This window comes from Theropithecus gelada, chromosome 2 (assembly GCF_003255815.1).
Source record: "Theropithecus gelada isolate Dixy chromosome 2, Tgel_1.0, whole genome shotgun sequence".
NCBI classification, from domain to species: domain Eukaryota; kingdom Metazoa; phylum Chordata; class Mammalia; order Primates; family Cercopithecidae; genus Theropithecus; species Theropithecus gelada.
Genome location: NC_037669.1, coordinates 103,468,249 through 103,492,860, shown reverse-complemented (window position 1 = coordinate 103,492,860; position 24,612 = coordinate 103,468,249). Strand labels below are relative to the sequence as shown.

At 44.1% G+C, this 24,612-nt stretch overlaps 1 protein-coding gene across 2 annotated transcripts in view; it reads right to left on the bottom strand.

Moving 5' to 3' along the window:
- Window positions 1-24,612, bottom strand: part of TRANK1 (tetratricopeptide repeat and ankyrin repeat containing 1) — a 119,076-nt gene that overhangs the window by 58,447 nt on the left and 36,017 nt on the right. The window contains exons 2-8 of one of the 2 annotated variants that reach the window (XM_025377250.1): window positions 22,228-22,359; window positions 17,044-17,170; window positions 12,982-13,132; window positions 9,480-9,598; window positions 6,710-6,793; window positions 6,043-6,181; window positions 3,657-3,788 (exon numbers count right to left, since the gene is read on the bottom strand). In XM_025377250.1, the coding sequence (XP_025233035.1) occupies window positions 3,657-3,788; window positions 6,043-6,181; window positions 6,710-6,793; window positions 9,480-9,598; window positions 12,982-13,132; window positions 17,044-17,170; window positions 22,228-22,359 (884 nt within the window). The remainder of the gene's footprint in view (window positions 1-3,656; window positions 3,789-6,042; window positions 6,182-6,709; window positions 6,794-9,479; window positions 9,599-12,981; window positions 13,133-17,043; window positions 17,171-22,227; window positions 22,360-24,612) is intronic. The other variant, XM_025377251.1, reaches the window with a different exon arrangement.

The window sequence follows — 24,612 nt, the reverse complement described above, 5'->3', positions numbered from 1 at the left end:
TAGCTCACTTCAACCTCCGCCTCCCAAGTTCAAGTGATTCTCCTGCCTTAGCCTCCCGAGTAACTAGGACTACAGGTGCCCACCACCACTCCCAGTTAATTTTGCCATGTTGCCCAGGCTGGTCTCAAACTCCTGGGCTCAAGTGATCCACCCACCTTAGCCTCCCAAAGTGCTAGGATTACAGGCGTGAGCCACCACACCCAGCCAGCCCTCTCTTTACTTCACATTTTATCCTCCCAACTTTATTTTTCTGTATTAGAACTAGTATAAAATTGTTATTCTAAGCCACATACAGGTTAGAGTCTAAGCCACATATGGCTATAGAGCACTTGAAATGCATGAGATGTGGTGAAAAGAGTGAAACACATGCTAGATTTCAAAGACAGTACAAAACAAAAAATAAAGAGAAAAATGGCCAGGCGTGGTGGCTCACACCTGTAATCCCAGCATTTTGGGAGGCCAAGGCAGGTAGACCACAAGGTTGGGAAATCAAGACCATCCTGGCTAACATGCTGAAACCCCATCTCTACTAAAAATACAATAAATTAGCTGGGCATAGTGGCACGTGCCTGTACTCCCAGCTGCTTAGGAGGCTGAGGTAGGTGTTGACAGCCACAGGTATTACTATGGTCTTTGATTAATGTTGATTTAAAATTTTTGTTCCTTCTGTCTATGTTTATTATTTTGTTTTGGATTTTTTTTTTGGCTTTTTTTTTTTTTTTTTTGAGATGGAGTCTTGCTGTGTCACCAAGGCTGGAGTGCAGTGGCACAATCTCAGCAAGCTCCACCTCCTGGGTTCAAGCGATTCTTCTACCTCAGACTCCCGAGTAGCTGGGACTACAAGTGCGTGCCATTATGCCACATGCATGTCAGGAGACCTGGAGATGTGTTTTTTGCAAATCAAAGAGTCAGACAGGAAGTATTTTTTCTTGAAGATTTGCAGGGTAGAGATATGTAAAGAGAGCACAATGATTGTTGTGGCACATTCTTTAACCATAAATTACTAGGCTAATGTTAGGTTTAGCACAATGGTATGCTAAGACCCAGTTCATATCAGTTCACAAGAGCCAATTGTTTAATGTCCAGAAATGTTGCAAGCTGGTTGATAAAAATTGTAATTAAAAAAATTGTATGACAAACAAAACCCATCACTTCCTAATAATTTTTACTATATTTTGCTATTATCTATGATGAGGTTTCTTTACTTCTATCTTAATATGTATCTGTATGATAAAAATAAAATATAATAACGTCCTACCACACATCTCTTCCCAACTCTGTGTTGCCTGACGTCACATTGGTAGCATGAATTATGCCACCATGGGAGTATTTCCACACTTGTCCAACCCATGGCCCACACAAATTTGTAAATTTTCTTAAAACATTATGAGATTTGTGCACCGACCTTCTTTTTTTTTTTTTTTTTTTTAACTCATCAGCCATCTTTAGTATTACTGTATTTTATGTGTGGCCCAAGACAATTCTTATTCCAATGTGGCCCAGGGAAGCCAAAAGATCAGATACTCCTGATTATACCATGGAACTCAAGAAATGCTACAATTCAGGGCTTTTCTCTTGAAGAGCTAGTTGTTTGCCAGAATATCACTGTCTTTAAGAAGGGACTAAAACACAGAGAACATCGAAAGAACAGATAATAAATAACAAGGGTTAGGATGTGAAGAAGCTGGAATCATCATACACTGCTGTTGAGACTGTAAAATGGTACAGCCACTTTGGGAAACAGTCTGGCAATTCCTCAAAAGGTTAAACATAGTGTTACCATATGATCCAGCAATTCTCCTCCTGGGTATCTAGCTGGGAAAAATGAAAACAAATGCCCTGTACACAAATATTGACAGCAGCATTATTCATACTAGCCAGAAAGTGGAAACAACCCAAACACCCGTCAACTGAAGAACGAATAAACAAAACATGGTGTATTTATACAATAGACTATTATTTGGCAAGAAAAGGGAATTAAGTATTGATTCATTCTACAACACGGATAAACCTTGAAAATATGCTGGTGAAAGAAGCCAGTCACAAAAGGCCTTATATTCTATGATTCCACTTACATGAAATATCCAAAATAGGCAAATCCATAGAGACAAAAAGTGATGGTTGCTTAGGGCTTGGGGATGAGGGAAATGGAATGACTGCTAACGGGTGCAGGGTTTCTTTTTAGGATAAAAACGTTCTAAAATGTACTGTAATGATACTTGCACAGCTCTGAATAGATCAAAAAGCATTTAACTGTACACTTTAAACAGGTAAATTATATAGTATATGAATAACATTTCAATAAAGCTCAAAAATCCACAGAACCCTTCTCCTTTGTTTCCCTAGATATAGGTTCCTAGGTCCCAGTTCAGTGGGAATGACATTAGAGAAACATGCCTCGCTGGGCTCCTCCTGAGAGATGCTGAAGGGAGGACAGTTTCCTACGAGTAACCACCAGACCAGAGGTCCCCAAAAGGAGGCCTTCAGGCTGATTCTAGTTCACAGGCATGTTTAAATCTGAGCAGACAGCTGAAAAAAAATCACAAGATTCACAGTTTTAAAAAATCCAGATTTCTGGCCGGGCATGGTGGCCCATGCCTATATCCCAGTTCTTTGGGAGGCCAAGGCAGGTGGATCACTTGAGATCAGGAGTTCAAGAACAGCCTGGCCAACATAACTACTAAAGTTACAAAAATTAGCTGGGCATGGTGGTGTGCACCTGTAGTCCCAACTACTCGGGAGAGGCTAAGGCAGGAGAATCGATTGAACCCGGGAGACGGAGGTTGCAGTGAGCCAAGATGGTGCCACTGTTCCAGCCTGGGCGACAGAGCGAGACTCCGTCTCAAAAAAAATCCAGATGTCCAACATCTCTTGCCATGAGAAGATGACAGCCCAGCCTGGTTCCTATGATCAGCTCCAGGCTGCAGCAGCACAAGCTCATCACCACTCCCTGTCACCTCCCTTCCACAGAGGCTGAGAGTCCATTATCATTATGGGAAATAGTATGTTCTTCTCTGTCCCAAACAGAAAGCAAAAACTGAGGGGTCTGAGAGTTTCAGGAAAAGTGAGTGACATCAGAGAGCTCTGTAAGAGTGAACACAGCCTTCCTGCTTCCCAGGCTAACATGGTGCACTGGTGTCAGAAGAACCAGCTTCTCCTCGCATGTGCCAGCCTCACTCCCTCATGTGCCCGGTCTGGCCCCAGCAGGTAAGGGAAGATGCAATCCCTGTGTTAGATTCTAAGTGCCATGAAGGCAGAACCATGTGCAGTTCAGTTCATAATTCCTCTCTGGCAGCTAACACAGGTTTGGCATAAAATAAAATGAGTAACCATGTGATGAAGGAGGGAACAAAGGCAGCCAGGAGCCCATTTTCTTGAAACCATTCAACCCCACAGAAGCCATTTCAAGATGAAAGAGCACTTGAAGCCCAGCAATTCTTCCTTGTCTCACCTCACCTTCTTTCTGCATACAGCTTATCCACCCACCGACCAAAATCAAGTTTAGTTCAAGGGGAAGTTTAGCCCTCTGAACCAGCTAGGGATAGAATGGGTAAAACAAGGCAGTTGTGGGTCCTCAAAGCCTGACACCAGCCAGCCACAGCGCACCCTCTGAGACTTGAAGTCACTACTGTGAGTAGTGAGGTGCCACTACTTACGCTTGACGAGGTATCCTGGGGAGTGGGCAGCGACGACGTGCAGGACAGTGCAGCCATCCCCGTCCTTCTGGTTAATGCGGCCTTTCCACTCGGGCTTGTGATCCATTAACCACCGGAAAAGATGGTTTTCCCCTGAAGGGAATTAGAACGACTTACTAATGTTTTCCACATACAGAAAGTCAGCAAAGTTCATTTGTGCAGCAGCAATAGATTAAAAAGAAAGAAAGAAAATCAGCAAAGCAAGTCAACGTGGACCACACTAAGGTAACCAAATGAGGAATCCAACATACGTTTCCACTCACCGCAAACAGGTGTGGGGAGACACGAGCGTTTGTCAAGTAAGAGGATGAGTTATAGAAAGCGACCCAGAATCAACGTAGGTCAGGTTCCCTAGAAGCCTGAGATAGGGATTCTTATACATATGACTGAGCTAGAGATAGCACGAGAAAGAGCGAGGGAGGCAGGACAGGTAGGGGAAGCAGCTAAGCAAGGTAGTAATCCTAGTAGGGTCACTCCAGCCTGACCTCATGAGCAGCTCTGCAGCAGGAATGCACCACAGCCTAGACCCACCTTGAGGCACTGGGGCTGGCCTTTTGAATCCCCATGTCAGTCAATCAAGAGCTACAGAATGCACTCAGGGAGAGAGGCAAGGTCCAGAGAGAACCTCTCTGGGAAGTGGTTTCTGTTGACAAAGAGCAATGCTCTGCCCAAGGGGCCAGCTGTGAGTTGTTAGCAGCTAACATTGACAGCAGGTGGGGGTGAGGGGGTTGGTGGCAAAGAGGATCTGGGTGAGGCGCAACAGCCTCCACTTTAATAATCAAGCCAGTATCTCTGATGAGATTACCCTACTGCATTATTATCCATGGGACATATATATTCAATTCCTTCCTTGGAGTTCCTGAGATCTAGGAAAGCCACAAACCTCTGCCAACTCTTTGGACTCCCATTTGTCACCATGTCAGAGTTCTCTGAGAAACAAATGAAGGATTAAAGCTTACCAACTTGAAGGCTCAATCTTACTGATACTCCCTACAATCACAGGAACTAACTTAAAAGGAGACGCAATGGGGAACCATGACATTCATAACCAGAGCCACACTTCTCTGCATTCCAGTTTCCTCACTTGAAACTGGGAGGATTAGATTAAGTAGCTTTGAATCAGGCTTTACTTTTAAATGTTTTATCTGCTGTGTAAGAATAAAATCTCTTGGCCAGGCATGGTGGGGCTCACGCCTGTAATCCCAGCACTTCTGGAGGCTGAGGCGGGTGGATCACTTGAGATCAGAAAATTGAGACCAGCCTGGCCAACATGGTGAAACCCTGTCTCTACTAAAAATACAAAAATTAGCCAGGCGTGGTGGCGGGCACCTATAATCTCAGATACTTGGTAGGCTGATACAGGGGAATCACCTGAACCCAGGAGGCAAAGGCTGCAGTGCAGTGAGCCAATATCACATCACTGCACTCCCCTAGCCTGGGCAATAGAGTGAGACTCAGTCTCAAAAAATATATATATACATCTTATAAATTCCCCACTATATGAAACGAGTAACAGCAGGACAAATCTGGCTACAGCAAAGACAGGGGTCCCAGACCTCAAGCCCATGGCCACCTCCCGCTCCCCCATTCCTGGGGAGACGATACAGCCTACAAGAGGTAGACTGGACAAGTTCTCTTGGCCCCTTCTGGCGTTAAAATGCTAAGGGTGAATGTCCCACAGTGATGCCACGTGTGCTTGGAAAGAAAAACAAACTTCTATCTAAAGTGTGTGTGTGTGTGTGTGTGTGTGTGTGTGTGTGTGTGTTAATGATAAAATAAAAATATTTTTAAAGTTAAATCCTATAACCAGATGGCAAAGCTTAAAAAAGAACTTCATGAAAATAGCAGTCTTTTAAAAGAAGCACAACCAAACTGTATCAGCAAAAGCTCATGTCTCACTTGGGATCCCCCAGCCAAGGGACTGTGTTGTGTGTCCCATAACACAGCCGTCAGCCCCCTGGGCTAGAGTGAAGATGAACCTAGAGAAAAAGACCAAAGCTGCCTATGCCGGAAGGAAGAAACTCTGCAGGTCTCCTGGGAGTGTTGCCCAGCAACAGCTGTCCGTCCTAAGTCCCTTCCTTGGGTACCAGGGCTCCACCCTCCTGCCAGGATCTGTCTAGAAACACAGAATCCTTTCCGTTTGGACCTCCTGCAGCTACTAGGTGCCAGGAAAGATAAAAATGATACGACTTCCCTGCTGCTTCATTCATTTGAATAACCAGATCATTTGAATATTCAAACGGTCTGCATTCAAGTGGCTTAATTCTAGTTTCACTTGAGCTCCACAGAGTCCCAGAACTCGGCTGGAAGGGCAGCTTGGAGGGTGGAAAACAGGGAGAAGACTTACTGGCTTGGATACAGAGTCGCATGAGGGCATGAAGGGGATACGGTCCTATAGTCTCAACACTTGCACCAATGGAGATGAGCCACTGGACTAACTTGGGCACTTGTTCCATCTTCTCATAAAGTCCAATGAAAACGTACTTCTGGGGAAAAAAACACACAAGAGAAATTATAGAAGTCACTAATCAATATGAAGCTTCAAACTCCTTTACCCATAAAGTATGGAATCAGTAACACTTGGATTAGCTGTGGTCCAAGCCTAGGATTATTATAAATAACAAATTTGTGGTAAGGCAGCTGAAGGAGAAAGTACCAGACACAAAGAAGTTATGTTTCCAGAAATCACCTTACAAGGCCAGGCGCAGTGGCTCACACCTGTAATCCCAGCACTTTGGGAGGCCAAGGTGGGTGGATCACCTGAGGTTGGGAGTTCTAGACCAGCCTGGCCAACATGGTGAAACCCATCTCTACCAAAAAATACAAAAATTAGCCGGGCATTGTGGTAGGCACCTGTAATCCCAGCTACTCGGGAGGCTGAAGCAGGGAGAATTGCTTGAACCGCGAGGTGGAGGTTGCAGTGAGCTGAGATCGTGCCACTGCACTCCAGCCTGGGTGAAAGGGCGAGACTCAGTTTCAAAAAAAACAAAAAAACAAAAAAAAAAACACCTTACCTCAAAGAGACTTTTCAGTGATAACTCTGGCACATGAATATTTCTTGGTAATCGGTCTTTTTTTGCTGACAGAAGTAGAAATGACTGGTGGGAGAAGACAAGAAGAAAAGGCTGGAATGATAATGTTCTCCACATGGGTTATTAAAGCAAAAAAGTTATTTTAAGCTTTAAAACAAGCAAATTAAAAAAAACCACTCTCTAGCTTTGTCTTTTTTTAAAGTGCTTGCCAATTTTTTCAGCTATTTGCTGTGACAATCAGAGTCTCTGTCTAACCAACTTCCTGTTCCTGCTGAGGACTAAGGCCTCTCCACACTTCCTCAAAGCCTGCTGAGGACAGGAGCAGATGATGTCATGCGCATTTCACAGTATAGTTGCAATGGGATTTAAAAAAAAAAAAAAAGAGTAATTCCCTGCCAAGTTCTTAAGGCTTAACAAGTGGAAGACTCAAATCCTTTAGAAATACCCTACCCCAATCAATTATTCAGCACATCAGCATTCGAAAAGCCCCAAGTACTTGGAGCCCATTAGACCTTGTCAAATGGTATGCTGGAGCCAGCTCCTATCAGCTACTGAGCTGACGATGCACATCTCTTCCTAACTCCAAGTCTTGTATGTCATATTAGTAGCTGGAAATTGGCCATGGTGAGAGTATTTACATGACCAAAATTAGCAAATGCTACAAATCGGGACCTTTTCTTTTCAGAGACCCAGTTGTTAAACTACTGACCCTATCTAAAGTTGCTGAAGAGACTAAATTCCAGAGAAGTTAAGCCAGTTTTCATAGGTCTCACAGCACATCCTGAGAAGCCCCTACTGAGATCATTCAGGTATGCTAACAGGTCTAAGAATTCCCAGCTCTGTTATGACCATGACTGGAGACCCAGTCTCAGCTCCAACCTCTCTCACGTATGGCTCTTGCCAGTGGACTTAGGACCACAGGAACTGAGCCCATAGCCACATCTCGCTTCTAGTTTCTTTCAGATTGATACCCATTCTTTTTTTTTTTTTGAGATGGAGTCTCACTCTTGTTGCCCAGGCTACAGTGCATCGGTGCAATCTCACTGCAAACTCTGTGATGCCCATTCTTAACTTTTTGCCCTAAACAAGCCTCGCTGCCCACACTCAACCCCACGTGATAAGTTCAGCATTCTAGTGGTCCAGATTGCTGGCCTTTAAAAAGATGCTTCTGTCTGCAGTATTTGGGAATTACCAGAGCCTCACTGCAGGTAGGATGTTGGACCTGCCACTTGGGCTGGATTCCTGGGCCCTCCCTTGACTGGCTGGGATAATAATCTATTAGCAGTTGCCTGCCTCCTATTCTCTCATTCTTTACCTAGGCCATGGAGCTCTATTCATGTCCACCCCACACTGGGAAGAGAGGACAAGGTTCTTTTCCTGAGTGCAGTAAATTAAACTATCTTCCTGCTAATGAGGCCTAAGGCCTCCTACTCACAGATCTACCCTAGCACTTGGAATCACAGAATTTCAAAACTTTTTAAAAAATAAAGCTGGAAGGATCCTTATAGAACTCTTAGTCCAGCTACCTTATCCAAAGAGAGAAAAGATCTCAAATGTCTTTTAACAGGACCCTGGATTTCTGACTACTGCTTCCCCAAGAGGTCAGTCTGCCTTCCTCATCCCTGCTACCTGCCCTCCCAAGATTTTTTAATATAAGGGTAAGCTTCAGGGAGCCCATGGCTGGACTCCAGGAGGTTTCTCATGAACCCCCTGAAACTATACACACAATTATCAGTGCATGACAAGAGAGCCCCATAGATTTCATTACATTTCCAATAGAATCCATTACCTTGTCCAAAATTTAAGAATTTTCTATTCTAAAGTCACCCAATCTGCTAGGATCAGGAGTCCTTAATAGGTTGGCCTTGCTTTTGCTGACTTTTCTGGACTGCCCAGCTTTAGAAAGCCCAGCAGGCCTGTTCTAACCAAACTCCTAGCTTTGGCCAGCCCATTCTCATGAGCACTTACAGCCTATCACCAATGACAACTACTATTCACTGGGCACTTAGAATATGCCAGGTATTATAAAACCCCTCAGCTCAATGCCTGGCACTGTAAGCCTTCAACAAACATTACCTGATAGGTGCTCTTGTCCATTATTTCTGATTCTCACCAAAACTCTGAGAAATAGGTTTATATAATGCAACTTACAAATGAGGAAATAAGACTCAAAGGGTAAGTAATTAGCCCAAAATAGTAAGTGGGGGATTCTGATTCAAGGACACATCTGTGTGGCACTGAAGCCCAGGCCTCCAGAGTCCACCCACTCCTCCATTCCATGGATTCCTGGCCCTGGGTTCAGGTCCTACAACCTCACTTAGCCACTATCCAAATGTTAGCAGTCCCTCAAAACCACATGGGAACCCTTGTGAGCAGCCCAGATAGGTCATCTGGGCACACACTAGCTAATGCAGTATAAAATATGATTGTGAAAATGAACACACAGCTTTGTTTTTCTCATTCCACATTACCGTTAGCACCTGTACTTTACATTTCTTTAATGACGGTTGAGACACAGAGCAAGGAGTGAGGTTACCACAGTCTAAGTGCTTTGCCCATTTTAAAAAATAAATGGAAACTGGTTAATTAATCTATCTCAAAGATTTTTCATCTTTAATGATGTCCTAGTTAAAAATTTATCCTGGCATCAAGATCAACAAATAATAAATTACAATCCCTCAATGCCAATGGAAAGAAATCATTTAATCAAGAATGTACTCTCCCCATGAGAGAGCCATCTCCTTTTACTTACATGCCATAATCCCTTCTTAGCCAACTTTTCTATTACAGATTGCCACACTTCTGTTGGGAATCCAGTTGTGAAAATATGATCAAAGCAAGGCAAGAAACTTTGCAAAACAATGGAGTCACCTGAAAGAAAGTTTCATAATTTAGGGATTTTAATGAAGGTGAAGTCTACAGCATTTCAGAAAAGGTCCTCCAATTAAGTTCACACATAGATAAATGGTAAATTAAAGATACCCAAAAGAAAGGCATTTTCAAAGTAGTATGAAGCCCTTTATGATTGATTGAAGTGGCCATTATTTCCAGTTCGTCATAAAATCAATCCCCTAAGAGTTAGGCAGCATAATTAACATTCGCTTTGCCTTTCTAGTTATACATGCTTATATTTACATGCCCAGTGATACATGCTTATATTTAATCCCTCAAACAAACCACTAAGGAAGTGCCTATTATCTCCACTTACAGAGGAGGAAATGGAAGCTTAAGTTACAATACTCATTTCCTTTAAGAAAAATGTGACAAATATTATTGTTACCCAAAACATTAGAAACTATGACAAATGAAGATAGGTTTCATGGCATATCATGCAGTTAGTTCATGACAAGAAACAAGACTGGAACCCACATCCACCAACTGTTGTCATCAATACACATTCTTCTGACCTGGTGGCCTATTGACCTATTGCACCTTGTGATCCTCCAACCACATTTCTCAAATTCATGGATGAGAATGTCCGAGGGGACAGGTCAAGAGTCAGAATAACTTGGCACCTCTTCCAAAGTTATTAATTTCAAAAAATAAGTAAATATCAAAACAAACGTATACCATATGAAAGGATAAGAAGTTTCCCATAAATGTATTTTTCAAAATTTAGAAACTGGGCCACGCCAATTTCTTTACCTTCCAAAAAGGAGTGCTTTGGTAAATAAAGTATTGGATGCATCGTCCTAAGAAGTCCTGTTAACTGCCACCTTTCAGGTTGGGGGCAGAATGAAAACCACCCGGGCAGTCATCAAGAAGCAGTTGTTTGGAATTCCCATAACTCTGGCCTGGCTTCTGACAGAATAGTGACATTTAAAAGATGCAGGCGGCCGGGTGCAGTAGCTCACACCTGTAATCCCAGCACTTTGGGAGGCCAAGGCAGGCAGATCACCTGAGGTCAGGAGTTTGAGACTAGCCTGGCCAACAGGGTGAAAGCCCGTCTCTACTAAAAAAACAAAAATTAGCTGGGCGTGGTGGCAGAGCCTGTAATACCAGCTACTAGGGACGCTGAGGCAGGAGAATCACTTGAACCCAGGAGCTGGAGGTTGCAGTGAGCAAAGATCGTGCCATTGCACTTCAGCCTGGGGGAAAAGAGTGAAACTCCATCTCAAAAAAAAAAAAAAAAAAAAGATGCAGAGAAACCGGGTGCAGTGGCTCACGCCTGTAATCCCAGCACTTTGGGAAGCCGAGGCAGGTGGATCACCTGAGGTCAGGAGTTCGAGACCAGCCTGGCCAACATACTGAAACCCCAGATCTACTAAAAATACAAAAATTAGCCGGGCATGGTGGCACGCGCCTGTAGTCCCAGCTACTCAGAAGGCTTAGGCAGGAGAATCTCTTGAACCTGGGAGTCCGAGGTTGCAGTGAGCCTAGATTGCACCACTGCACTCCAGCCTGGACAACAGAGCAAGACTCCGTCTCAAAAAAAAAAAAAAAAAAAGATGCAGAGAAGGTAATGGGGAAGTGCAGGCCAAGTCATCAGGTTAGGAAGAAAATGAAACCAGCCCTGACCACTGTTGGCAAAAGACTGACTGAAGAGCTGTGACTCATCAGTACCTATCAAGAGACCTTCTACTTCCGTGTCTAGGGGACATGGTTGCACCTGCCTCTAACTCCTTCCCACTGCCTGCTACTCCTCTGGTCCCCTCTCTGTACCGAACTTGTCAAAATCTGTGGGATTCCACCCACAGACCACAAAAATTGCTTTCCCACAACTGCAATGGGAACAGTTTGATTGATAACAGTCTATCAATTGTCAGCTGTGGTTTCCCCACATTTAAAAGACAAAGACCATTTTTCAGAAATTCTAACGTGCCATTTTTCATATTCTAACATCTCTGAAATCAGGATGTGTCTTACAATCAATGTTGTCTCTCACTGGCACAGCATAAATTAACAGCACATCTTAGTGCAACTTAAATTTGATCAAACACCATATTTAAAAACAACAGCCTAGGTATTGGCAGTTCTTTAGACTGCACCATCACTGGCAAGGAGTGAAGTTTATTACACTGTGCTTTACCAGTTTCTGGTTTTGCCTTATCCAGGCCACTGACAAAGCTATGTCTTAGGCCAGGTCATTAAAGTAGTAGCTTAATGCAGTGACACAAAAAGTTCCCCTCCCTGCTAGGCTGAACACATGAGTCCTCTGCTGATTCTGCAGTGCCAGGCAGTGAGCTTCACAACCCTGACACGGAGCACCCATTATCAGCTTTCACAGGACCCTCCATCGGCCCTTCCAGGTTATTTTCATAGCAAACAAATATTTTCTCAATAGAGTGGAAAAATACATGTGAAAAACCACAGGAAAGACCAGGCACGGTGGCTTATGCCTATAATCTCAGCACTTTGGGAGGCCAAGGCAGGTGGATTACCTGAGGTCAGGAGTTTAAGACCAGCCTGGCCAACATGGTGAAGCCCCATCTCTCCTAAAAATACAAAAAGTTAGCCAGGCAGGGGGGTGGGCGCCTGTAATCCCAGCTACTCAGGATGCTGAGGCAGGAGATTCCTTTGAACCCGGGAAACAGAGGTTGCAGTGAGCAAAGATCACGCCATTGCACTCCAGCCTGGGCAACAAGAGTGAAACTCCATCTCAAAAAAAAAAAGGAAAAGAAAAATCACAGGAAACAGCAAAAGTCACATCAGGAGAGTAGTATAAATACGGAAATCCCTATGAATAGCAACACAAAACACTTAAGAAGTCTGAAACCAGCCGGGCAGGGTGGCTCACACCTGTAATCCTGGCACTTTGGGAGGCCAAGGTGGGCGGATCATGAGGTCAAGAGATCAAGGCCATCCTGGCCAATATGGCGAAACCCCATCTCTACTAAAAATACAAAAAATTAGCTGGGTGTGTTGGCGTGTGCCTGTAGTCCCAGCCACTCGGGAGGCTGAAGTAGGAGGATCACTTGAACCTGGGAGGCGGAGGTTGCAGTGAGCCAAGATTGCGTCACTGTACTCCAGCCTGGCGACTAAGTGAGACTCCGTCTCAAAAAAAAAAAAAAAAATGAAACCAAACACCCAAAGCTTTTAGTTATTTATGCAAAAAGTACCTTATTGTTTTTACAAAGGCAGAAGCCACTGAAGCGTCCAAAATGCTTTCTAATGTGTGAACTAGTTTCATTAAACTACATAAATCAGCCACAAAGAAACACCCAGAAATTATCTCCCCATGAGCCTGAGTCCCCAGGAGCTATTCGAATAAAATAGCAAGGACTTTACAAAAAGTTTCCCCAGTTCCAACTTACTGCTCATAGTGGTGAAGACTCCAACAAGGAAATCAGCAACTGGTGCCTGGTCTTGGCTTCTCTGCACAAGTCGCAGACCCTCAAAAAACATGCGAGCGGCTTCATAAGACTGGTGTAACCTCAGCAAGGAATAACCAGCTCGGTAGTATCCCTGGAACATGATAAAAAGCAAAACTGTCATGTATCACATCTCCTTTAACCTGCTGGTGAAAGAAAAAACAAGATTGGCAACATGGGAAATCCAACTCTAAAACTCTCACGTCTGACTGGGCACAGTGGCTCATGCCTGTAATCCTAACACTTTGAGAGATCAAGGCAGGAGGATCGCTTGAGCTCAGGAGTTGCAGGCCAGCATGGGCAACATAGTGAGACCTTGTCTCTACTAAAAAGAAAAGAAAAATTAGGTGGGCATAGTGGCATGTACCTTGTAGTCCCAGCTACTCAGGAGGCTGAGGTGAGAGGATTGCTTGAGCCCAGAAGATCGAGGCTGCAGTGAGCTACAGTCGTGCTACTGAACTCCAGCCTGGGCAACAGACTCATATCCTGTCTTACTTCTATGTAAACAGGGATTTCTAACCAACACTGGATACAGGGTTTCCACATTATATTCTGTGCCACATTGCTCTGTCATTTAACTGCCAAGAAAAGAATCACTTTCAAATCCATGACTTATATAGCATCTAACATATGACACAGAGAGAAGAAAGCAGGTCTGCTTCCAGTTACATCTCCGGTTGGTTGGTTTGTTATTGACTGATTGACTGATTGAGACAGGATCTTGCCCTATCACCTAGGCTGGAGTGTAGTGGCATGATCCTGGCTCACTGCTACCCTCTAACTCCTGGGCTCAAACTAACCTCTCATCCTAGCCTCCCAAGTAGCTAGGACTACAGGTGTGCACCACCATGCCCAGATAACTTTTCCATTTTTGGTAGAGACAAAGTCTTGCTATATTGCCCAAACTGGTCTTGAACTCCTGGCCTCAAGCAATCTTCCTGCCTCGGCCTCCCAAACTGCTCAGATTATGAGGCCAGGGTGCAGTTCAAGTGAGCCACTGCACCTGGCCTTATTTATTTATTCATACTTCAAGTCACAGCTTGGGCCAGAACAGAAGAATGAAAACAGTCCTTTGATTGGTGTTCAGGAAAAGAATGAGACTGATATGAAAACAAAGGTGTTTTTCCTGTCCCTTTCAAAGTAAACACAATTTCTACTGGGTGCATAAGAAAACAAATTGTAATGACAAACACTGAGATTTTCTGAGTTCTACATTGTAAGTGATATTCACAAGAGTCCAAATAAATATTTGATTTCTATAGAAAGAAGAAAATTACAATGATCAATAGAAGAAAATGGTCTAGTTTTGCCTGTATACAAATAATATGACTCTCAAATGGGAATAAAATGCAATTGCCTACCTCACATTGATCACCTGAATCAGCATCAGGGATCTACCAAAACAATTTTCTGTCTAAGATGACAGAAGGCCGGGTGCAGTGATTCAGGCCTGTAATTCCAGCACTTTGGGAGGCCAAGGCAGGAGGATTGCTTGAGCCTAGGAGCTCAAGACCAGTCTGGGAAACATAGTGAGACCCTGTCTCTACAAAAAAAAAATTTTTTTTAATTAGCTGGACATGGTGGTGCAAGCCTGTAGTCCCAGCTATTTCAGAGGCGGAGGGAGAAAGATCACATGAGTCCATGAGGTAAGGCTCCAGCCTGGGTGACAAAGCAAGACCCTGTCACAAAAAAAAAAAAAAAAAAAAAAAGAAGAAGAAGAAGAAGATAACAGGTGTCCACCAACTGGGTTCATAAAAAAGGAAGTACTTTAAAATTTCACATAACACCAAATTTCTGACTATGTAATTACTTGTTTTAACCTTCATTTTGAAAGTCTGAAGACCTCAAATAACAAAGAGAGGAGGGAAAAAAAGTTGTGTTTTGTTTTTTCTAACCAGGCAAGCTGGTAGAGAATCTCCCATTTCTTTGCCTTCCTCAGATTCAAGATTTTGTTGTTGTTGTTGTTGTTGTTTGTTTGTTTGTTTTGAGGAAGATGAAGGGGATCAGAATATGCCACCCTAAAATATGCCACTTTGGCATAAGGATTATTTTGAGCTGAAGGTATCTGAGATTCAATAGATGCAAAAAGAAGCCTCCCCTGAGCTTCACTTAACTGACTAAAAAGCAGAAACTCTGAAGAAATGAGGACTGCCATAAATCTCTTCTCCCAGGGAAGTTTTATGGCCATGAAGAAGAGAGAAATTGAGCACAAAGACTGGCCTGAACAAATCTGGCCAAGATAACCCTTATCTTCCATTACTTTCCCACATATATGCACCTTCCCACAGTTTGCAGCCCCTAGAGACCTAAAACTCTTTTCCTTTGTCTTGTCACATCCCCACAATTTATTATTCTTTATGAAAAATATCATAGAAGATCTCAGGCCTGTCCACATTTTTTGGAGCTTTACTTCTTTTCTAGGAAGATTCCTTTGACACATAAAAGTTAACATCTAATGAAATATGTATGCTTTTCTCCTGTTAATCTGTCTCTTGTCAATCTAATTTGCAGGGCCTCAGCCACAGAACCAAAAGAAGGTAGAGGGAAAATTTTTTGTCTCCCCTATAGAGGACAATGGCGGCGGGGAAGGGGAGAGAGGATGGAGAGAGACTCCCAGGAGCTCTGGGTAAGAGCTGGGAAGTGGCCCTGGTTGCTGTGCTGTCAGGGTCTGTTGCAGGTTTGGCCAATCAAGGAAGAAGCCCCTTGATGTAACAGCATCAAGTCCGTTGGGCCACAGTCACAGCCTCCACTTCCAGGATGTGGGCAAAACCCAAATATTAATACTGTCCCAGTGAGAGGATTGGGAATATCCTAAAATACCTTTGGGAAGAAATTTCCCAGGAATGCACTCCCATTTTCAAAACTAGTCAATAAATTCTAAAGCGGAGGTATCCAATCTTTTGGCTTCCTTGGGTCATACTGGAAGGAGAATTGTCTTGGGCTACACATAAGATCCACTAACACTAACGATAAGCTGACAAGCTTTAAAAAAAAAACCGCAAAAAAACTCAATGTTTTAAGACAGTTTATGAATTTGTGTTGGGCCACATTGAAAGCTGTCCTGGGCCAGGGGTTGGACAAGCTTGTTCTAAAGTAATTCATCCTCCAACAAGAAGTTTAAGAGTCAGTGTCACTTATTATGTAAAATATCCAAATCCCTCTCTTAAAGTACTCTATAGGTCAAACCTCCACCACTCCCTTCCCATTGTATTTTGTTTCTAGCAGTCACACATTGTGTGTTGCTTCAGATGCTCCAGAGTGGCTATTGAATTTAAGGACTCTGATTGTAATGCTCTTCTTCTCCCCAGATTGAATGCAAACTACTCAAGAGCTAGGATGAGTCTTCTGCTCCTTCTGTCTGCCTTGAGGCACCAAGAACAGTAAAGATGCCATGAAGAGTGGCACTCAGGGCATTTTTGATGAAAAAACAATCAAATGATGTTTATTGACCTTTGTTAACAACTGTAAATGGTCTTACTGACCTCTCAAATTTCCAAGATCCCTCCAAAGAGCTGGTTTCTACTATAAGAAATGCCTCCTGAAGAATCGGTTTTGTGTCATCCACCCAGCTTGCATTTGAAGTAAAGCTTTGCTCAAATGAAACTTGTGAACAGCAAAGAACGTGAACAGTGAACAGATTATGAGTTTGGGTGTAACTACATCAGAACAAAACAAGCTCCTCTGTGATTTCCATTGTGCTCCATCCACTATGAGGCCAAGTGCATTCCTACAAAGTGCATTTCAACACTAGGCGATCCCTGTTTTTACTCTTCTCCAGATAATGATCACATGCCCCATGGGCATCTGTCTGAAGAGATTTGAACTAGAAGCACTCCTAGCATTTCCACTTTTAAAAGGAATGGAAAGAGGCAGGCTAAGAGGAAGGCAGCTGCCACCCCCGGGTGCCACTGCCCCACCACACCTTCACTCATCCTTTCATACCTTCATCCACTACCCCAATACTCTCAAGTCATCTCCCCACACCTTCACCCTCCCACCCAATACCTTCACGTAGGTTGGATCCCATTGGAGACATTCCTTGGCAGCAACAAATGCCTCATTCCACTTCCCAAGGCTGAAAAATGCATTTGATTTATTGCACAGCAGCACAGCCAAGTCCCTCGGGGGAACCCTGTAAGAACAAACCGGTGGTCTGTCATGGTTCTGCAAATACAGAAAACAGTCCTTGAAGTCCCCCCAATTCGATGCTGGCTGCTGCCATCAGGAAGGGGGTTTCAGTAGGAAATGACTCATTCATGCTTATCAGATCAGTCTCCCAGACCCCAAAAAAGCCTGGAACATTTACAATATATAAATCTGTCCTTCCTCACTCCCAAATACTCTGCTCCCATGTTTTAAAGACAATCGTTCTCAACATGTTGATTTCATCTCTCACTCATCTCCACGCTTAATCATTTCATCTCCGATGCCAGCCCTCAGAAGAACAGGCTGCAGGTAAGAGGCCTGTGCAGGCCCTGGGAGTAGGGCCTATAAAGCAGGGAATTCTATAGTCTTGATACCCACAGTGTAGACCAAAGGGGAGGCAAGAACTCTGGGTGAGTACAGCCCTGGCCCCACAGACTCCTGCCTGTGAGGAGGGGCACAGCTGGAAGGTGGCCAAAGGAGGGCCCTTTAAAGCGTAGCAGAGGCCGGGCGCGGTGGCTCAAGCCTGTAATCCCAGCACTTTGGGAGGCCGAGACGGGCGGATCACGAGGTCAGGAGATCGAGACCATCCTGGCTGACACGGTGAAACCCCGTCTCTACTAAAAAATACAAAAAACTAGCCGGGCGAAGTGGCGGGCGCCTGTGGTCCCAGCTACTCGGGAGGCTGAGGCAGGAGAATGGCGTGAACCCGGGAGGCGGAGCTTGCAGTGAGCCGAGATCCGGCCACCGCACTCCAGCCTGGGCGACAGAGCCAGACTCAGTCTCAAAAAAAAAAAATAAAATAAAATAAAAAAAATAAAGCGTAGCAGGGCAGGGATGGCTCTGGCCTTGGCCTACAGGTAACATAGCTGCAAGTTAATGCTGCAACCAGGCCAGAAGAAGAACAAAAATTCAAAGCAAACCACAATATATCAAGAGAAGTCCAGCTACCAGTGGAATATAAGACACACAAATAAAAAAAGCAAGCCTTATGACTTCTTTTTTATTTAATATCTTTGAGACAGAGTCTCGCTCTGTCACCCAAGCTGGAGTGCAGTGGTGCAATCTTGGCTCACTGCAACCTCCGCCTCCTGGGTTCAAGCGATTCTCCTGCCTCAGTCTCCCAAGTAGCTGGGACAATAGGCATGCACCACCACACTCAGCTAATTTTTGTATTTCTAGTAGAGATGGGGTTTCACCATGTTGGCCAGGATGGTCTCAAACTCCTGACCTTGTGATCTGCCTGCCTCAGCTTCCCAAGGTGCTGGGATTACACAATTAAGATATTAAATAGGCCAGGTGCAGTGGCTCATGCCTGTAATCCCAGCACTTTGGGAGGCTGAGGCCAAGGCAAGGAGTTTGAGACCATGCTGGGCAACATGGTGAAACCCCATCTCTACCAAAATACAAAAAATTATCTGGGTGTGGTGGGGCGCACCTGTAGTCCCAGCTACTCGGGAGGCTGAGGCAGGAGAATCACTTGAACCCAGGAGGCGGAGGCTTCGGTGAGCCAAGATTGCACCACTGCACTGCAGCCTGGCAACAGAGCAAGACTCCATCTCAAAAAAAGAAAAAAAAAATCTTAATTGTAAAAGTAATACAAATCGCTGTAGAATAATACAAAAATCACTGTAGACAATGCAGATAAGCACAAAAATATTAATAAACAAAGGAAAAATCATCTCCATTACTGTCCCCACCCTCAGTGTTTTGTGTCTGGCTTCTTCGGTGGCACACCATTCCCTCTAGGTGAAGGGATGAGGCCCCAGAAGCACACAGGAGGCAGTGGGTCAGGCAGTGAGGGATCAGCAAGGGAGCTGTGACCACGAGTGTAAGAGATGCCATGGTGTCCATCCCAGACACTCTGGCCAGTGCAGCCATTCCCAGCTGCAGTGTCTGTTGGCTGCAAATAGAAGTTCTCAGCACCCTGTTCTCCAGAGATTTATCCTCAGCCTAATGAGAGCTACCCTCTCCCCAGGAGGTTACACCTACACTATGGACTGAACTTCCCCTGCCCCCAACTGCCAAAAAAAAATCCCTGTGTTGAAGCCCTGACCCTCAATGTGACAATATTTGAACATGGGAGGCCACTGGGAGGTAATTATGTTTAGATGAGGTCCTGAGGGTGGAGTCCTCATGATGGAATAAGAAGAGACACTAGACAGCTTGCTCTCTCCCTCTTTGCAGGTAACACAGTGAGAAGGCAAACGTCTACATGCCAGGAAGACAGCCCTCACAGGGAGCAGCTTGATCTTGGACTTCCCAACCTGTAGAACTTTGAGAAATAAATTTCTGTTGTTTAAGCCACTCAGTCTGTGCTATTTTGTTATGGCAGCGCAAGCAGACTAATATAGCCCCACTCCCTAGGATGACTGTCGGGAGCCAGACAGCCTAAAACCAGTGACTGACTGATACAAGAATCAAAAGGTTAACCTCCTTGCCTCAAAGTGGAACCAGCTCTGCAGTACGATTCATGATCCAGAGCTGCCCATAGGATCAGGTGAATCTTGCTTGGTTTAGACACCATCCCTGCTTAGAGCCTTCCATTGTGCCATCCTGCCTCCCTCAGTCCCCTTTCTCCTGCAAGTATGCTGTAAATCACGTGCACCTGAGTCTCAGCGTTAGCTAGCTGTGGCAGGAATGCCAGAAGCAGGCAATGGGCAAGGGGAACAGTGTCAGAAAGGCCCCATAAAAGGCAATATGACAGTCCAGGCAGAAGTCCCAGTAGGGGTCACACAGTAAGTGGTGGAGCTGAGCTTTGAACACACATAGTGTGGGGTCAGTCTACAACCATAACCACTATACAATACTACCTCCTTCTAAGAAAGCTGAATGTTTGCCTTGATCGAGGATCTCTAGACCTAGCTCTGACGCAATTCTGGTATGTACCAAGATGAGGCAGAACTGCAGAAACTGCAGACACAAGCCAATTACACTCAACTCAAGCTCAACTAGAGTGTAGACATCAAGGAGATGGGAGTGGGAGGTGGAGCCGTGTTTCAGTAATTTAATTTGGTGTCATTTCCTAGCACAAGTTTAGGTTGTGTGCACCCTACAGATGCCAACCTCTGCTTGCTCTACTGCAGCTGTTCCAAAAGGATGATCTGGGAACTTCTGGGGACCTTTAAGGTCACTGCAGGTGATCCACAAGGTGAAAATACTTATACAGTCATGGTAAGCTGAATAATAGCCCCCAAATACTGTTCTTTTTATGGAAAAAACAAACTTCTGTAATTAACAAACAATGAGCAGATATGATCAATTTAAGGATTTTAGGAATAAGAGATTGTCCTGAATTATGATAAAATCACAAGGGTCCCTGTGAACGAGAGACAGAGAGAGACATGAGCACAGCTGAGGAGAAGACAAGGTGATGACAGAAGCAGAGACTGGAATGGTAAGCTTTGAAGATAAAGGAAGGGGCACAAGCCAAAGAATACACACCACCACTCAAAACTGAGAAAGGCAAGGAAGGCCCTCAGAGCCTCCACAAAGAACCAGCCCTGCTAACACATTGGTTTTAGCCCCATTAGACTCATTTAGAACTCCTGACCTTCAAAACTGCAAGAGAATAAATTTGTAATACAAATTTATTTAGGCTTTAAGCCCTAAATTGGTGGTTAACTTGTTATAGCAGCAACAGGAAACTAATACAATAAGTAAGACACCATGCGCCTTGTTCATACTCATTCCCTCACACTCACACAGGGAGTTTTCCAGAAGCTATATGACATGTGATATTGCAACAGACTGAATACAGATGTAAGAAGCCAGCTGTCTTTTATGGAGACAAGACATTAAGAAGGAGATTTACAGAAATGTGCAAGTTTTTGTTTTGGAAAATATACTTTAAAAATACAACATGTGATAGATTTACTGATTTTTTTTTTATTATTATTTTTGAGACAGAGTTTCATTCTTGTCACTGAGGCTGGAATGCAATGGCACACCTCGGCTCACTGTAACATCTGCCTCCCATGATCAAGTGACTCTCCTGCCTCAGCCTCCCGAGTAGCTGGGATTACAGGTGTGCGCCACTACGCCTGGCTAATTTTGTATTTTTAGTAGAGATGGGGTTTCACCATATTGGCCAGGCTGGTCTTGAACTCCTGAAGTCAGGTGATCTGACCACCTTGGCCTTCCAAAGTGCTGGGATTACAGATGTGAGCCACTGTACCTGGCAAATGTATTGAATTTTTTTTTTTTTTTTTTTTTTTTTTTGAGATGGAGTCTCGCTCTGTCACTCAGGCTGGAGTGCAGTGGCAGGATCTCGGCTCACTGCAAGCTCCACCTCCCGGGTTCACGCCATTCTTCTGCCTCAGCCTCCGGAGCAGATGGGACTACAGGAGCCTGCCACCACACCCGGTTAATTTTCTGTATTTTAATAGAGACAGGGTTTCACCCTGTTAGCCAGGATGGTCTGGATCTCCTGACCTCATGATCTGCCCGCCTCAGCCTCCCAAAGTACTGGGATTACAGGTGTGAGCCACCGCACCCAGCTGATATTTTTAAATAAATACATATTTTTTTCATCAGTTTTAAGTTCTCACATATTGTATTGACAGCTACAGCCTACATAAACAGAAGGAGCTCTTTAGGTTCCTCAGCAATGCTTAAGCATGTTGTGATACTACAATGTTGGAGAACAGATCTACAAGAAGCTGAAGGGGCAGGGAAAGAGAAAGTAGACCTTAGTGCCCAGCAGATTATGCACTGTGGCCAGGGAGTAAATGGCATAGATAATAAAGAAGATGAAGTGAATGACGAGGAGGTTTGTTCGAGGACTTCAGCCATACCGTTAAATCTGACACCTAGCCAGCCAGAAGGGGAAGTTTTATCAACAGTCCTCTGTGTTTCACTTTCTATTTCCCTTCTTACACAATCCCCATTCAGTTTTTAAGCTGACAATGCAGAGAAGATAAATAGGAAGTGAGGGAGAAAGAAAACAGAAACAAGGTGGAATGATAAGAAATGAAAAGAAAACATAAGGAACAGAGTCTCCATGTACTGAAAAAGAAAAGATGAGGTGAAAGTGCAAACACTTACCCCCACTGGTATAACTGCAGGAGAATCTGGATGGCTTCATCGTACTTTCTGATAGCCAAAGAGAAGTTCCCATTCTTAAGAACCTGGTTGCCGGATTCTTTCAGCAGCTCAGCATAAGCAGTCAGGTCCATCCTGTGAGGAGACGGGGGAGAGGCTTGCTGCCAGACCCGTGCTGGGCATGTTCACCTTCCTGTCTGCCTTGCTGAAATCTGGAGGAGTTTGTTCACTATGGCCCCACCTACCTTCGAAGGGCACATCTTGGCAACGCCTCTCACTACCAGGAAACCAGGCAGAGTGTCTGACAAGACCATTTCTTTGTCAGTTCTTTTCTATTCTCAAGGGTGGTCAGACCAATTCCATTTATTCAGCATTAATGATCTGGAGGAGGCTGCTTCCATGCATGAGACAACATAAACCTGGTAGGTAGTGAGTGCTATCCCTGTAACTGGCATTATTAATCTCATTTACCCATCACCATAGCCCACAGGAAGGCATTGTCCCTACTGTTCAGATGAGGAAACTGAGGCTCAGAGGTTCAAGTCACTTACCTAAAAATCTGCTAATGGCATTTCCCATTTCTGACCCCAGATCTGACTAATTCCTAGTTTCTGCTCTTGACCACTGTACCACATCACGTACTGGTAAAAACAAAACTCAGCTGATAGTACTTCCACTCTCTGAGAAGATGGGACACGGAGGGGAGATGAAGGCCCCAATATACAAGAGGCTAGGACACAGAACCATAACCTCTGTCTCTCCTGTCCCCCTCCTTTCTTAAAACACTATAAAATAAGCCTTGAAATATTTGTCCTGAGACAGCCATTGCCTGCCTACCTGTTTGTGTCCCCCAAGGGCATTTTCCTCTTTCAGGCCATACCCCTATTTTGTTTATTTTTTTAGCCACATGGCCTCGAACATAAGGAGTACTTAAATATCTGGTATAACAGTTTGAATTGCCAGACCCACAGAAGACGCACGTTACTGATTTTCTCCAGTGTGCCCTGGGTGGTTGGAGAGAACTGCCTGGCAGCCCTGACCACATAGGGGGCCTTGGTAAGTGCGCTGAACAAAGGCAGGAGAGGAGAGCGCCCAGGAAGACCTTAAGAAGCAGCTGCCACGGAGACAGGGAAAAAGTGGGGGTCAGAGGAGAGGTCCTTTAGGATTGCTTCCTCTCAAGATGGCAGAGGGAAAGGCAAATTGGTAGGGTAGGGTAGGTCTTAAATATGTGGACAGTTTCGGGTATTCACAGATGACACGTACCTATGGGGTCATAAAATGTATTAGGTGTCTGGATGACCAACACAATTCTTGGATAGATAGTAATTATTAAGTTTATCATTTCAAATCCTGGTAAGGGGTCAGAGGGGGAAACAGACCCAAGCACACATAAGTGGTGATTTATTTTAAACTTTGACTTCTTGGGAATGGGGTTTTTGAACTGTACTCCATTTCTTAGGCAGAGCTTTAACAGAATGAGACACATGACTCTTAAGTCAGAACACAAAACTCTACCTATCCTTTTCATTTAGTAATCTCTAAATTGTATGGCTACTATTTACACAGAAATGACTAAGAAGAACATGAAAAACAACGTAAAGAACTGATGTACTAGGGAATAAAGATTTCTTTCAAATATTGTCGACCATTTGTCCAATAAATATTCTTTAAGCTGGTCATGGTCAAACAACTGAAACAAGAAAATTATTGTAATAACTGACAAAGAGTTCATATCCCTCCTTTATAAATAGCTTTCCACTGCAAGACCAACATTCTCACCAAAATGTATAAGAGTGCTAAAAAACAATTCACAAAGAAACACCAAGTAATTGATACTAAATATATGAAAAGTGGGTAAATAGGATAACCCTCACTAGTATATAAGTAAATCAAAAATTGAACAACAAAATATCATTGGAAAATAATTTTTAAAATGACACAAAATGTTGAGGACAGTACTTACAGGGGAAATAGAATACATCATAAATGGGTTTAGCCTCATGGACGTTCACCACCTCGAAAACGCGGAAATAACTCTAAATGTTCGATAATATATGATGGGGTTAAATCAGTTATAGAAGATCCATATGTTAGAACACCACATAGTTATTTTTAAAATCATGTTGTGGCTGGGCGCGGTGGCTCACGCCTATAATCCCAGCACTTTGGGAGGCTGAGGCGAGCAGACCACCTGAGGTCAGGAGTTCGAGTCCAGCCTGGCCAACATGGTGAAACCCCATGTCTTCTAAAAATACAAAAATCAGACAGGTATGGAGGCACACACCTGTAATACCAGTTACTCGGGAGGCTAAGGCAGGAGAATCGCTTGAACCCAGGAGGGAGAGGTTGCATTGAGCCAAGACCACACCACTACATTCCAGTCTGGGT